The 14,317-nt window shown below is 33.7% G+C and overlaps 1 protein-coding gene across 3 annotated transcripts in view; it reads left to right on the top strand.

The window, feature by feature from the left end:
- Window positions 1-14,317, top strand: part of LOC130453458 (N-acetylgalactosaminyltransferase 6-like) — a 30,993-nt gene that overhangs the window by 10,032 nt on the left and 6,644 nt on the right. For 2 of the 3 annotated variants that reach the window (XR_008911052.1, XM_056793221.1), the window contains exons 3-7: window positions 5,036-5,180; window positions 5,439-5,605; window positions 7,906-8,356; window positions 10,472-10,700; window positions 11,193-11,414. Coding sequence is in view for 2 of the 3 variants with exons in the window: in XM_056793221.1 (XP_056649199.1) it covers window positions 5,036-5,180; window positions 5,439-5,605; window positions 7,906-8,356; window positions 10,472-10,700; window positions 11,193-11,414 (1,214 nt within the window). In the remaining variant the exon portion in view is untranslated. The remainder of the gene's footprint in view (window positions 1-5,035; window positions 5,181-5,438; window positions 5,606-7,905; window positions 8,357-10,471; window positions 10,701-11,192; window positions 11,415-14,317) is intronic. The other variant, XM_056793222.1, reaches the window with a different exon arrangement.

Below are 14,317 nucleotides of genomic sequence, written 5' to 3'. Positions count from 1 at the left end.
AGGGAAAAAAAATGTTATTTCCAGTAGATAAAGAACTTATTTATCAAATCATAATTGAATACACAATTTTTTTAATAAAAAATTTTCGACGTTTTTGTAGTTGTGATACTTTTGAAAGATGACCTCCATCAAGAGAAATGTCTTAGACATTTTTTGCTCCACCCTTTTGTTCAGAGAATGTGTATCGAACATTATATTATTGAAAAAAGTAGTTATGTAAGTTATTCAGGAAAGCAATTCACTTAACCAGTAGAACAAGGTTGTGCATAAATAAACTTAAAAAATCACGTAAATAAATGAAATAATATTAATAAAATGAATGTTCAAGGTAAGGCTGAATATCTCGTTATCCGCAGAAGAGTTATATTAAAATGTATTAAGGGTTTTTTGTATTCTAGCGGATACTTGTAGCTGTCTGATATTTTTTAAAAAAAAAAAACGAACCCTAATTAATTAACAGTTTTGCCGGACCGTGCAAAAATTAATAAAACTTCATACACTGAATGAGAGTATAACTGATAGGAGATAAAACTTCCAAAAGATTGAACTGAGTTTTTTCATCTTTCGTGGTGACCACCAAATTGCAAAATATATCTGATACAGAGGAAAGAATATAAAAGGAAAAGAGAAGTTTTAGACCAAGCGTTTGGACGAAGTAAAAAGATAAAAAGAACGCTCAATGGAAGTACAGCAATTAAGGGTCCCACAGAAGAAGTATTAATAACCATGATGGAACAATTGATGTAAAAAACAACGAGGGAATGATGGAAGAGCTGAGAAACTTAAAAAAAACAAAGAAGGACGAATTAGCAGTTAATTGGACTAAAAGAGGAGTGTATCAAAATGAGAAAGGAACTAGAGTTTATGGAAAATATAAAACAAACCATGGAAAAAGAAAAATTGTGGTATTTATTATACAAATACCTAGTGCGGTATATGAATTTTTAGCCGAAGATAGAAAGATCAAAAATAGGAAAACCTGTGATCATTTTTCAATATATTCTTCCTTCATTTCCACATACTTTTCATAACGTTTGGCTAAAGCTTCTATTCGAATACCGCCTGTTTAATATTATCTTCACTGTTAAATCTCTTATCCCTTAACTCGGCCTTCAGCTTTGCGAACAAAAATAGTCGGAGGGTGGTAGATAAAGGCTATATGGTGGCTGTTCAATCTCTGAAACCACGTTTGTGTATAGGAGCCTTGGAAAGCGGAGCATTGTCATGAAGAAAGCGCACATCTCGGCTGAATTTTCCGAGCCTTTATTCGATAAGTTTTTGAGGTAACTGACTTGGTAAGTATTATGATGCGATTACTGTTGTATTTGATTCCTTAAAGTCAATCGAACGGATACCCCCGCGGTCCCAAAATCATCACTTTTTTGGTGTTTTTCGTGACCTTTGATTTTTTTGGCACGGGCTCTGCTGCCACTCCATAGAGTCTATTTTGGATGTAGAATCATAGTAAAAAAGATGGTAGTTTCCTCACCCGTTACAATTTATTGATTTTTCCCCTTAACATTTTCTGGACTAGTGACCGTCACAAGACTTCCCGTTCGTGAGTCATTTTCTAATCATTATCGTCCCCAGCGAAACAACTTAGAACAATGTTCAATTGTTGAAAATGGTGAACACAAATCACCGTAAACAGTTTCCATTATGTTTTTGATTTGTGTTTGCTTTAGTCAAAAATTTTATGTAAAATCAATCGAAGCAGCAAGCTGAAACTATATGTAAAGCTTGATGAGATTTAGCACTGAAGCGTGTATAAAGATTTTTGCGAACGGACTCTATTTACTATATCAGGCCATATTTACAAAACACTGTACCAGATAATCACAAACTTACTTGATGCAAGAACTCAGAATCAGATAGGCCACGTTTTAATCGATAATAAATATCAAGGATCATTTTCTAGTCATTACAAAAATATGTACATCAAGAGATACCAAGGAGCCGTTGGATTTTGACGTTAGTGAGAGTTTCCAGCAGCCGCGACTATACGTGGGCATGAGAGAGGCAAAAGACTTAATCCAAAGCGGAAACAATCGTGCCAAGGAATGATCTGAACCCTATTCAGGTGTCGCATACAATGACTGCGAGTAATCTAGCGGAAGGACCTCACAAGAGTAGGGAGTATGTAAAATTCTCCTCCTCTCTGAGAGGTACTACGATACCCACTACCACCAAAACATAGGTGCCTACCGGGGTTCAAGCTCTGACCGGTGCTTTTGACAAGGCCCGGCTAAAACATCAGTGGAGCTGAGGAAAAAAGGAGAAGGAAGGCCAAGATTACCGAGAAGGCTCAGGGCTCAACGACCCTAGATCCTAAGTTTGCCTCGACATCCAACCCTCCTCCACCGAAGACTTCCAACCTGGAGGTCCAGGCCGCTCCACTCCCATAGTATAACGAGCTGGCTCAAAAAGTCATTCGCATTTGCTGGATTTCATTTATGCGGTCTCCATCCAGCGCGGAATCAAGCCATCGCAGTTTTTTCCTTTTCAGTTGGTTAACATATCCTAATTCGTAAAAAGGTTATAGCCAAAGAGCCTGTTCCACCAAGGACATCAGCCTTTGGTAATGTTGAGTGAGGCACGACTGGCTTCTCAGAAGGCTATTATTTGTGTAACGACCCTTGGCCGCCCACTGTTTTACTACGAATTACGTAGACAATAAATTTATTCGCTAGTTTAGAAACTCACTGATCGAAATTGAACTTCTTGTCATTTTGAGGATTATTTCGAACAATATATTCAACTGCGCTATTATTTGAAAAGAAAATTACTGTACTCGCGGTAACTTAAATTATAACAACTCGTATACCAATATTAGAATTAGTTGTATTTTGATTATACGTTACGTTACTGAAATTTATTATTCCGCCCAAGTTTCAGTCTGATAAATTCTGATTACAACAAAAAAAATTCAATGCCAAGTTGGGTTATAATCTACTACACTTTTATTACCATTAATTATCTATTTACCGGAATAAACATTGTATTTCAGAAATGACTTTTCTTAGTTTCAAAATAATTGTCATAACAGGTGTCCGCCGGGAAGGTATAGTACTTTGTTTTGCCGCCGTTTTGCTGAAAATTAGTGCTGACAGTTCATATTTAGTAGTCGTGAAGTAGAGACGTGGCAAATTTATTATGGAAAAATATTCGGTAAACCAACGTGTTTTAATCGTTAAAACATTTTATCAAAATCAATCATCGATTACTGTGACGGTGAGAAAGTTATGTGAAACAACGTGCCAACAAGACGCACTATTTATCGTGTAGAGAATGATTTCGAGGAAAGAGGAACTGTAGCTGATAGGCCCAAGCATGAACCACAACGTACTGCAAGATCTGCTGTTCAAGAAAGTGTTCTAAACAATCCATTAAGCTCAATTCGACGCCGTGCTCAGGAGCTTGCTCTTCAAAGAACAACTTTGGCCATAATTTTACACAAGGATTTGCATTTGTTTCCATTTAAGATTCAGCCGTAGATATACCAATAGGATGCTACAGATTGCCTATGACAACTCCGATTTCCATGAGAAAATCATAATGAGTGCCGAGGCACATTTTCATTTGAATGGATATGTGAATAAACAGATTAGTCGGTTCTGAGCAATGGAAAAACCTCAAATTATTCATCATTCACCTTTGCATCTATTAAAAGTGACAGTCTGGTGTGCAATCATTGGACTCTACTGTCAATGGAGATTGATATCGTGATATGATTGAAAACTTTTTAACGCCAAGATTGCATGCTTTGAGTTTAATTAACATGTGATATCAACAAGTCGATGCCACATCGCATACAGCCAGGATGATTACAATGGAATTACTGCGAGACCTATTTCCACAACAAGTTATTTCAAAAAATGGTGATGTTGATTGGCCTCCACAGTCGCCTGATTTGACTGCTCCGGACTTCTTTTTGTGGGGATATTTGAAAAGCAAGTCTTATGCAAACAAACCAGAAACGCTGGAGCAACTCAAGCAAAATATTCGTGATGAAATTAATGAAATACCGCTTGAAATGTGTGAGAATGTAATGAAAAATGTACTCAAAAGGGCTCGCATTTGTGAGGCTAACAGAGACGGACATTTATCTGATATTGAATTCCATATATAATTGTCGACTAAAAATAAAACATTTATCAATATAAGATCCATTCTCTTCCATTTAATCAAAAATTATAAACAAACAGAGTAGTATACCTTCCCGGCGTACACCTTGTAAAATGATCACGATTTATAAATATGATGTTGCATTATACAATATTTGTGTTGCATTCAGAACATATTTATCGAGCTACGAACATCTCATCCTAAAATTTTTACAGAAAGAACTGCAAAAAATTGTGAACAATTAGTATTAAATTGAACACAAGGTTTTTAACCAACGATGTCAAAAGTAGAGAAAAAAATAGATTAAAAAGCTGGAATTAAATGAATAAATTCTAAATAAACTGTGACTGGACACAATTTTCCCAATTAATATTTATCGCCGTCAACAATATTTCAGCGACAAATAATTTTATTAAAAATTATTAAAATAAAACTTAGACTTATCTATGGAAAGCCCTCAACTGAGCTCAAATTTGAAGTTAATTTTCACGTAGTGATGGTTTGCCGGTTGGTTACTTCATGGCAGCTTAGCTTCTAGCCTGACAGCAGTGGAACAGCGAATATAGAGAATAGATTAACCACAAATTCACTAAATTTACTCTTTTTTCCCCCTTTCCTTTTTCCACTTTCCTTTTCCCCTTTCCTAGGTTAGGTTAGGTTAGGTTGCAAAATTAGATTGATAAGAAAGGTATTTAAATTTAATGAATGAATTTGTATCAGTAAATGGCTTTACCACTTTAACAAATTATCTATACCGGCTGTCCTAAGATTGAAGATGCAGTACACATAAACAACTGAAATTATCCAAATTACTTAATAAATTTTATTACATTTTTCTTATCACTTATCACTATCAGTAGTCTAATCTACAATTATAAAGAAATAATTGAAATAGATTATTTTTTTCTAGGTAGGGGAGAACAGGGCAAAGCGGCTTATTTGGATAATTCTGAGACTGCACAATATGACGCTTTGTACAAAGTTAACGGATTCAACGCTCTTCTTAGCGATAAGATTGCACTAGATAGAGCCGTACCTGATATTAGACATGTAGGGTAAGATCTAATAAGTAATTATTTGATAATTTCAGGGTGAGGGCGAATCTGAAATTGTCTTTTGACAAATTACAATCCTGTAAAGTAGGATTTTTCAATGAAAATATATAACCAAATTCTCGGAATTGAAGAATAATTTAAACATTTTTATGCACTTTGAGATAACGAAAGGTTCTGACCATGGAAACAGTAAAACCTCGATGTCCATCAAATATTGAAAAATCGTTGTTATCAAATCAAATTCATTTTAATTTTTAGATGTAAATCTAAGAAATATCTCAAGAACCTTCCCACCGTTAGTGTTATTGTACCATTTCATAACGAACATTGGACAACATTGTTAAGGACAGCTGTAAGTGTAATTAATAGATCGCCGCCTCATCTTTTGAAGGAAATTATTCTAGTCGACGATTTTAGTTCAAAACGTAAGTGATTTCGATGTAAAAATTATGGGGAAATTTTATTATGATGAAGGGTTGTTATATGAATAAAAAATACCAACTTGCGTTTCAATATACTGAAAGATCGTTCTGTTATTGCAGTGGACGCAGGGATAGTCAAAAACAGTTACAAAAACTTAGGTAATACATTCTGGTTGTGAACATCTTGAGACTTAAATTGGGAAACCAAATTTAGCATAGGATGAAGATCAATTTTGTCTGAATCATGCTTCATTTTTGAAAATACGTCAATTTCTGTGGCTAAGTGCGGAACTATCAACAAAACATGCTTCTTTGATACGATATTAACAAAGTCGAAGTCGTTAGCACTAATTCCATATCGCAGAGTAGAACCGGCTGGTTTTTTTCCAACTCGTGACCTAATGTTCCTCACTCAGTGTTTTCAACAGAGGGTAGTGAAACGTTTTAAAAGAAAGGGCTTGAGGTAAATCATATTCAAGATGAACATCTCCTCCACCTATTTTAGGTGGAAATTTTCTTTTGTGCTAAACTGTTGGTCCTTCAAAGTCCTGCTTCAGTAAAAAATTTTTGAAATTCTTCTTCAGTTCTCAAACCATTTATGGACATAACTACGGTGTCAGCGACATGGAGTACTTCATGATTCTGTATGTACCTTGAAAGGATGTTAATTTTTCCAAAGAAGTGGTTCATAACATTCAATACAAAAATAAACTCAAACTTATATATCTATCAAATGTTATTGAACTGCTCATAATAAGCTTTCAAATCTGCTGCTAAACTTTGCGTCACTTAGTACTTTCAAATACAAAATCTTTGTTACCTCTTTAGAATGCATATGCTGCACTTTTAACTGCGGCAAATACTGCATGTCTTTTAGGTGAAGTCTTAATTATATTTTCCCTAGAAAATTGAGGGCGACTGCCCCCTTCTAGACTCCCCAATCACCGCCAGTAGTTCTTAGTACTTTCAAATACAAATTCTTATTTACTACCTCTTTGAATGCATTTGCTGAACTTTTAACAGCGGCAAATACTGCATGTTTTTTAGGTGAAGCTTTAATTACATTTTCCCTAGAAAATTGAGGGCAACTGTCCTCTTCTAGACTCCCCAATCACCGCCAGTAGTTCTTAGTACTTTCAAATACAAATTCTTATTTGTTACCTCTTTGAATGCATATGCTGCACTTTTAAAAGTGACAAATACTGCATGTCTTTTAGGTGAAAACTTAATTATATTTTCCCTAGAAAATGGGAGGCGACTGCCCCCTAATGAGTCCCCAATCACTGCCTGTAGTTTTTAGTACTTTCAAATATACATTCTTATTTGTTACTTCCTTGAATACATATGCTGCACTTTTTACTGCGGCAAATACAGCATGTCTTTTAATTGAAACCTTAATTATATTTTCCCTAGAAAATGGGAGGCGACCCATTTCCTCCTCCTGGACTCCCCAACTACCACTAGTGTTCTTATATCCCAAATGTAGTCATTATAATCGAAAAATGGCTGAATAAGATATTGGAATTTCGGGTTTTGGACTGGCCTTAAGACAGTCTACAATAATATCTTATTTATTCCAGTATTCATATAATAAATTTTTTTATTTCTTGGAAAAAATCCTTTTTTCACCAACTGTTTCCATTCTTTCCTATCTTTTGTTTTATCTTTGCTATCGTATTCCTTGTTTTTCCACTGCCATCTTATTCTCCGTTTTCCCTCGGCATGTCTTCTGTACAACTTCTTCCTCGGCTTTACTTTCTTCATTTTGTAAGTTTTTGTTTTATATATTTTCCGTATTAATCGCTCCAATTAACGTGTTCTCTGGCAAAACGTGGGCTCGGTGGGCTGAGGTTAATTTGAAACTGATGTTTTTAGCTGAATCTTTTTCTGACTGCCCGACCATTCATCGCGTTTCTATGAGCTCTTGTTGGACTTGAACATCAATGAGGGCCCTATTTCCCACTGATGTGCTGACAATGAATCGGTCATCTCCCGGAGGGCACATTTTTCTTCCGGAAACGCGTCTTCGATGAAAGTTACCAGTCTCTTGATAAGGTCAAGTTACCTCTCACTGGCCACTTCTTGCTGATTCTAGCTTCGTCGTAATAGGGTGACCTCTTGACCATGATTATCACTTGTTATGTCCAATTCCCTGTAAAATTCTTGTTTGTTGTTAAAGTGTGTGTTAACGCCATTAGCTTTGATATTTTACTAATAAAAATACCATTTCGAGTTCATTTTTTTGCTAGTGATCTGCGGTTGCAAAGTCGATTTTTTTCTCAGATTTGTATATTTTTTTGTAGCTTTCACGAAAAAACCTTTGGACGATTATTTGGCAGCAAATTTAACAAAAGTGAGAACGATACATTTGCCCGAAAGAAGTGGACTAATCAGAGCAAGATTAGCAGGTGCCCGTGAAGCCACAGCTGATGTATTAATTTTTTTGGATTCTCATACAGAAGCCAATGTTAACTGGTTACCTCCACTATTAGGTATATTTCTCGAACATAAATACCATATCCATATACTGATATTATTAGCCTCTTCTTCTCCTAATATAAAGAAATATTCTTCAGAACCAATTGCTCAAGATTACAAGACTTGCGTATGTCCCTTTATCGACGTGATAGCTTATGAAACATTCGAATACAGAGCTCAAGATGAAGGTGCCAGAGGTGCATTCGATTGGGAATTTTTTTATAAAAGATTACCTCTTCTTCCTGAAGACCTCAAACGACCTACTGAGCCTTTTAAGTGAGTAATAAACTTTTTATGTACACTACTTATACAAAAACAGTTTTTGCGACATTCCAAATCGATATTGATTATCATAAATGGATTTTGGAGTGGACAAAGTTCATTATACATGGTGAGTGATGAAAAAATTCACATAATTCTACCATATTTAGGATCCTTCAAGAAGGATATCATCTGGCTACTAAGAAGTGTATGTAAATGGTCTTTCCGAGAATATCCGCATCCGCCAAACTTATTAACATAATAGAACAGGACAGGCTTCACTATCTACGTTAGCCAATCATCGTCAATCATTCTAACTTCGATTTTTTCTTTCGGCTGGTGTGGAGCTGTAAAAAATTAACTCTTCATCGTCTGTGTCCAAGATGGCAAAATCTTGATCATGATGTATCCTCCGCTGGTGATTATGTTTTACTTTTTTGATATAGAATTTTAACACATCGAATCCTAACCTCTCAATCATCACTGATACAGAATTTTGGAGGAGATTATCTGCACGAAAACTGTTAGATGAGCTAAATATACAAATTATTTTTTTTAACCTGTTTTACAACTAACCTAACTTTTTTATATCTTTTTTCGTGATAAATTTTCTTCATTTCAAGTTTCTTTCTAATGAAAAACTGATTTACAAATTATGACACCATTATGTTGATACCAATCAGTTATTTTCTATCTTGAAACTCATTTCACCAGATGGCATGATGTAAACTAGTTTGAAATATTGACCTTTTAAAGTTCATCATTTACTTAAATAAGAGTGAAAACTGACATAATTTCTTTGTTGAACGACTTACTCACCCTGCAATTGACTTTTATTTAAGTAATTAATGAAATAAGAATGAAAACTGACATAATTTCTTTGTCGAACAACATACTCCCCCTGCAGTTGAATTTTATTGTAACCTTTTAGTAAAAAAAGTGAAAACTGACAGAATTTCTTTGTTGAACGACTTACTCACCCTGCAGTGGACTTTTATTGTAACATTTAATAAAAAAAGAGTGAAGACAGACATTCTTTGTTGAACAACATACTCACCCTGCAGTTGACTTTTATTTAAGTAATTAGGAAATAAGAGTGAAAACTGACAGAATTTCTTTGTTGTACGACTTACTCACCCGCAGTTGACTTTTATTTAAAAAATAATTAGTGAAATAAGGTGTACATTGACAGAATTTCTTTGTCTAATTATATATTTTCCCTGCAGTGGACTTTTATTGTAAAAATTAGTGAAAAAAGAGTGAAAACTGACAGAAATTCTATGTCGAACGACATACTCACCCTGCAGTGGACTTTTATTGTAAAAATTAGTGAAAAAATAGTGAAAACTGCAGAATTTCTTTGATGAACGACTTACTTACCCTGCATTTGACTTTTATTTAAATAATTAGTGAAATAAGAGTGAACACTGACAGAATTTCTTTGTCGAACGACATACTCACCCTGCAGAGGACTTTTATTGTAAAAATTATTGAAAAAAGAGTGAAAACTGACAGAAATTCTTTGTCGAACGACATACTAACCCTGTAGTGGACTTTTATTGTAAAAATTAATGAAAAAATAGTGAAAACTGACATAATTTCTTTGTTGAACGACTTACTCACCCTGCAATTGACTTTTATTTAAGTAATTAATGAAATAAGAATGAAAACTGACATAATTTCTTTGTCGAACAACATACTCCCCCTGCAGTTGAATTTTATTGTAACCTTTTAGTAAAAAAGTGAAAACTGACAGAATTTCTTTGTCTAATTATATATTTTCCCTGCAGTGGACTTTTATTGTAAAAAGTAGTGAAAAAATAGTGAAAACTGCAGAATTTCTTTGATGAACGACTTACCCTGCAGTTGACTTTTATTTAAGTAATTAGTGAAATAAGAGTGAAAATTGACAGAATTTCTTTGTCGAACGACATACTCACCCTGCATTTGTGTTTTATTGTAACCGTTTAGTGAAAAAGTGTAAACTTTCACAACGAAATAATCACCTTGCAGTTGACTTATATTGTAACCGATTTTCTTAGATTAGATATTTGGGACAGAGTGAAACTTTAATTAATTTTTTTTGACATATAAAGGCTTTTGAAATTTCATTTCAATGAAATATTACAGGAGCCCAGTAATGGCTGGAGGGCTGTTTGCCATAAGTAGAAAATTCTTTTGGGAATTGGGCGGATACGATGAAGGTTTGGATATTTGGGGTGGTGAACAATATGAACTTAGTTTCAAAATTTGGCAATGTGGTGGACAAATGTATGATGCTCCTTGTTCAAGAGTTGGTCATATTTATAGAAAGTTCGCTCCTTTTCCGAATCCAGGTAAAGGTGATTTTGTTGGAAGGGTAAGTCGATTTTTTTATTTACGAACTCTCAATCTCAGTGAACTTGACCAAACATCCCAAAATATGATGTTTGTCAATTTATTCCAAAGAAATGATCAAAATTGTAGAAAATGGTATCTAGTTCTATTCAACTTCTTACAGAAACGTTGAGAACAATAGTTACCCAATGATAGATGGAGCCACTCAAGGATGTGTATCCGTCACAATATCATTGTTTAGTATTAATTTTCCTTTGAGACAATTCTATTTATATCATTGACGTATTTACCAAAAAGAAAAAAATTGAAAATTAATTTTTATATGGTGTTATTAACTAGATAATGTTAGTTTTTAATTTATATTATATATTAATCGGTTATAGTTGTCTAGAAAGACAATTTACTTTATTCAATAGTCCTGTCTACTACAATCCTTAGATGCATAGAAATTGATTCATCTTTCAGCAATTCTATTTATTATACTATGAAAATTACGTCGATTTTTTTTATATAGAATTACAGAAGAGTAGCAGAGGTGTGGATGGACGAATATGCCGAATACCTTTATAAGAGACGACCGCATTATAAAAATATCGATCCAGGCGATCTAACCGCACAACGTGCTATTCGAAAAAATTTGCAATGTAAATCATTCAAATGGTTTATGGAAACTATAGCTTTCGATTTGCCTCTGAGATATCCCCCAATAGAACCCGACGATTTTGGATATGGAGAGGTATGTCAATGTCACAGATTTACATTATGTTATTTACATGTGTAGAGGTATAGAAGAAGGGGTTGTTGACTAGGAGGAAGAACAATTTATGGAACTACATTTGAACATCGTAAATTCGGACTTCTAAAACGCGGAATATCTAAAATCCATTATGTAAAAACTACAAGGTGTGTTCTTACCGAAAACCAATGTACGACCTCTACTGCGCAGTTTCACTTTCTGTCATATCGGCTGTCACCAGCTGACTGATTTATATTTATTTTTCTACGCCCATGTCTGTAAACGTCAAAAATCGCACACTATTCCTTGAAAATGACATTTAACAATAACATACACGTAATGAGATCTCATAACATACGCGTGCGTTTTGAAAAGAAAACTTAAACTTCTTGGTTTAATTGAATTACAATCAAATTTTTACCTAAGTAAGACTTTATTTGGTCTATTTACACAAATTTAGTCAATTAAAAAACATGAAAACTTTTAGCATTAGCGAGATATGTTGAAGATTGAAAGAGTGATGCCCCTAAATGTAGGCAGCATATTATACAATTTCTTTAAAAGTAGAACACGTTTTCTTAAGTAGCATGCATCCATGGGCGTAGAAAAAGTATAGTACGTTACACGAGAATGCGTGAAATTTATATTATATAAAATTTTTCACTTCGTGCCTAATGGGTTACTTACAACTCTTGTTACATAATATACTATTACATCATGCACAAATAACAATACGAATTGTACAGGTAAAGATATTAGCTTCCTACAAAATATATTGAATGGAAAAAAGTTTGTGGAGAAAGACAACTTAACCTCCAACACGGTAAGTATTCACAAGTTTATCCTATATTTTTTTGTTGGTTGATTTAACATTGATCAAATATTTATTGTTTGAATAGCGAGAATGTGCCCGAATCATTTTAAAAAAGTTGCTACTTGCAAAAGCCCGAGCACTTGATTGTTAGTGGAGATACAAATATCCATGTGTTATCCAAAGATGTAGTGTCATCTATCTACCAGTGAAAATTCAACAATGCTGTATTACTATAAAATATTTGTAAGAAGTTCCCTAATACAAGTATGTGTAAAAACTGTTTATATCTTACAGTGAAAGATCCAGGAAAAGATCTCACTCTTATAGTGATGACACGTATGTAGAATCTCACCAGAGAAATCGAAAAAAAAAACAAGTAACAAAGAAAATCAATCATCTGCAATCAGTTTAGATGAATCAACGAGCAGTGTAATAACAAGGTGATATCAGAATAAAGTCTTGAATTATTTATATGGCTTTCAATAAGTAAATCCACTGTATATTTAACAAAATTTAATTTTGATTCACTTTCAGCACTGGTTCTAATCACAAGAGTCACAGTAAAAAGGTTTTAACTGACCGTAGCGCTTTGAATATATCTCGCATCTCCTAACTCAATCTTTTAAAACGAAAAGATTCAAATCCCCTCATTGAATTTATTGGCCGGAATTTATATGGCCGATAGTGGGAAAGGCCTCTCATTGGCTGTGGATATCCAACTGCGCAAGAACACACCTTGTAGTCTTTACATCATATCTAAAATCCGAACTGATTCGTTCGTATCGTAATTTTTAACTTCTGTATTTGACACTAGATGGGGATACCATATTTTTTTATTTATTGTTTCTCTACTATTACTGTTAACTGCTGTTTATAAAGTATTTAATCTTTTTATTAATATTATTTTATAAATGTGTTTTTGTGTAGTATTGAACGCGATGTTATTATATTTTACGCATACGTCTCCCTCTATTTACATTATTATGTAATGCGATATGATTTCTCGTTAGCGCGATAGATGGGGTCACCATAAATGCAGTCAAATGTTCCTATGATATAAAATACGGAAAATCTAAAATCCGGAACCAATTCTTTTCCGGTGATTCCGGATTTACGATGTTGTACTGTATAAATAGCAAATTTATTTAGGGATTAGACTTAGGGTCGACGCACTACATAGTCTATTACAGCACGGTTCCAATGGTAGTATCAATAAATTTATAATCACGATAATAGTCCAGGCTACTCACCAGGGATGTAAACTATCGATTATTGCATCTACTCAATAAAATTATAAGTATAAGCATTTAATGAGTAGAAAAATACTTGTAAGGGTTGAATAAAAGTTGTTTAATGTTTTAACGTGGTATTCATAATTTTTCAATCCTGTTTGATCTATTTCATCTCTTATAAAGCACCCTCTTTATATGGGGATGATAATATAAAATTGAATATAAATTATTTAATGACTTTGTGCCGGATGAATTATATTAAATTGACTCATTTTATTTGTGTTTAACACAAACATCTTACCTTATAAATGGCCCATTATCTCGAAAAAAAAAAAATTATTTATAAACGTATATATCTTTTTGATGACTTATTTATTTTGAATGGACCTTTTTTAAACTGTATTGATTTGAATATTTTGTAATAATAATTTTCAACCTCTATAAATCATCACTTAAACTCCGAAATCTATCCTGCTCTGAAATTAAAAAAAAAGTGTATGTTGTTTTTTGCCATAACTCTGTTAATATTCAAGCTATTTAGTCCTTCAAAACGTATATTTAGAGGGAATTTTATAACCTATAAGTTTATAATAGTTTAGAGTTTTTTAGCCCTCTATTTTTCAAAGGGCAACGTTTAAACTTTTCGAAAATGGCACTAGTCATAAGTTGGGTCATATCTCAGTTAAAAACAAAGTAAAAAAAGCAAAATGTTTGTTTAAAAAAAATACTTTCCCCCAGGAAACAAGCACACATCGGCATTGGGTCGATTTTGCTTTTTGAGGTATTCCCTACATGCTGTCCAAATTTCATTAAAATCGATGAAGGTTCATGGTTAAAACCTTGGTAGCCTGGACTAT

The sequence above is a fragment of the Diorhabda sublineata genome, chromosome 2 (assembly GCF_026230105.1).
Source record: "Diorhabda sublineata isolate icDioSubl1.1 chromosome 2, icDioSubl1.1, whole genome shotgun sequence".
Classification (NCBI taxonomy): Eukaryota; Metazoa; Arthropoda; class Insecta; order Coleoptera; family Chrysomelidae; genus Diorhabda; species Diorhabda sublineata.
Note: the sequence above shows the minus strand (reverse complement) of the source record. Positions and strands in the feature narration are given on the sequence as shown.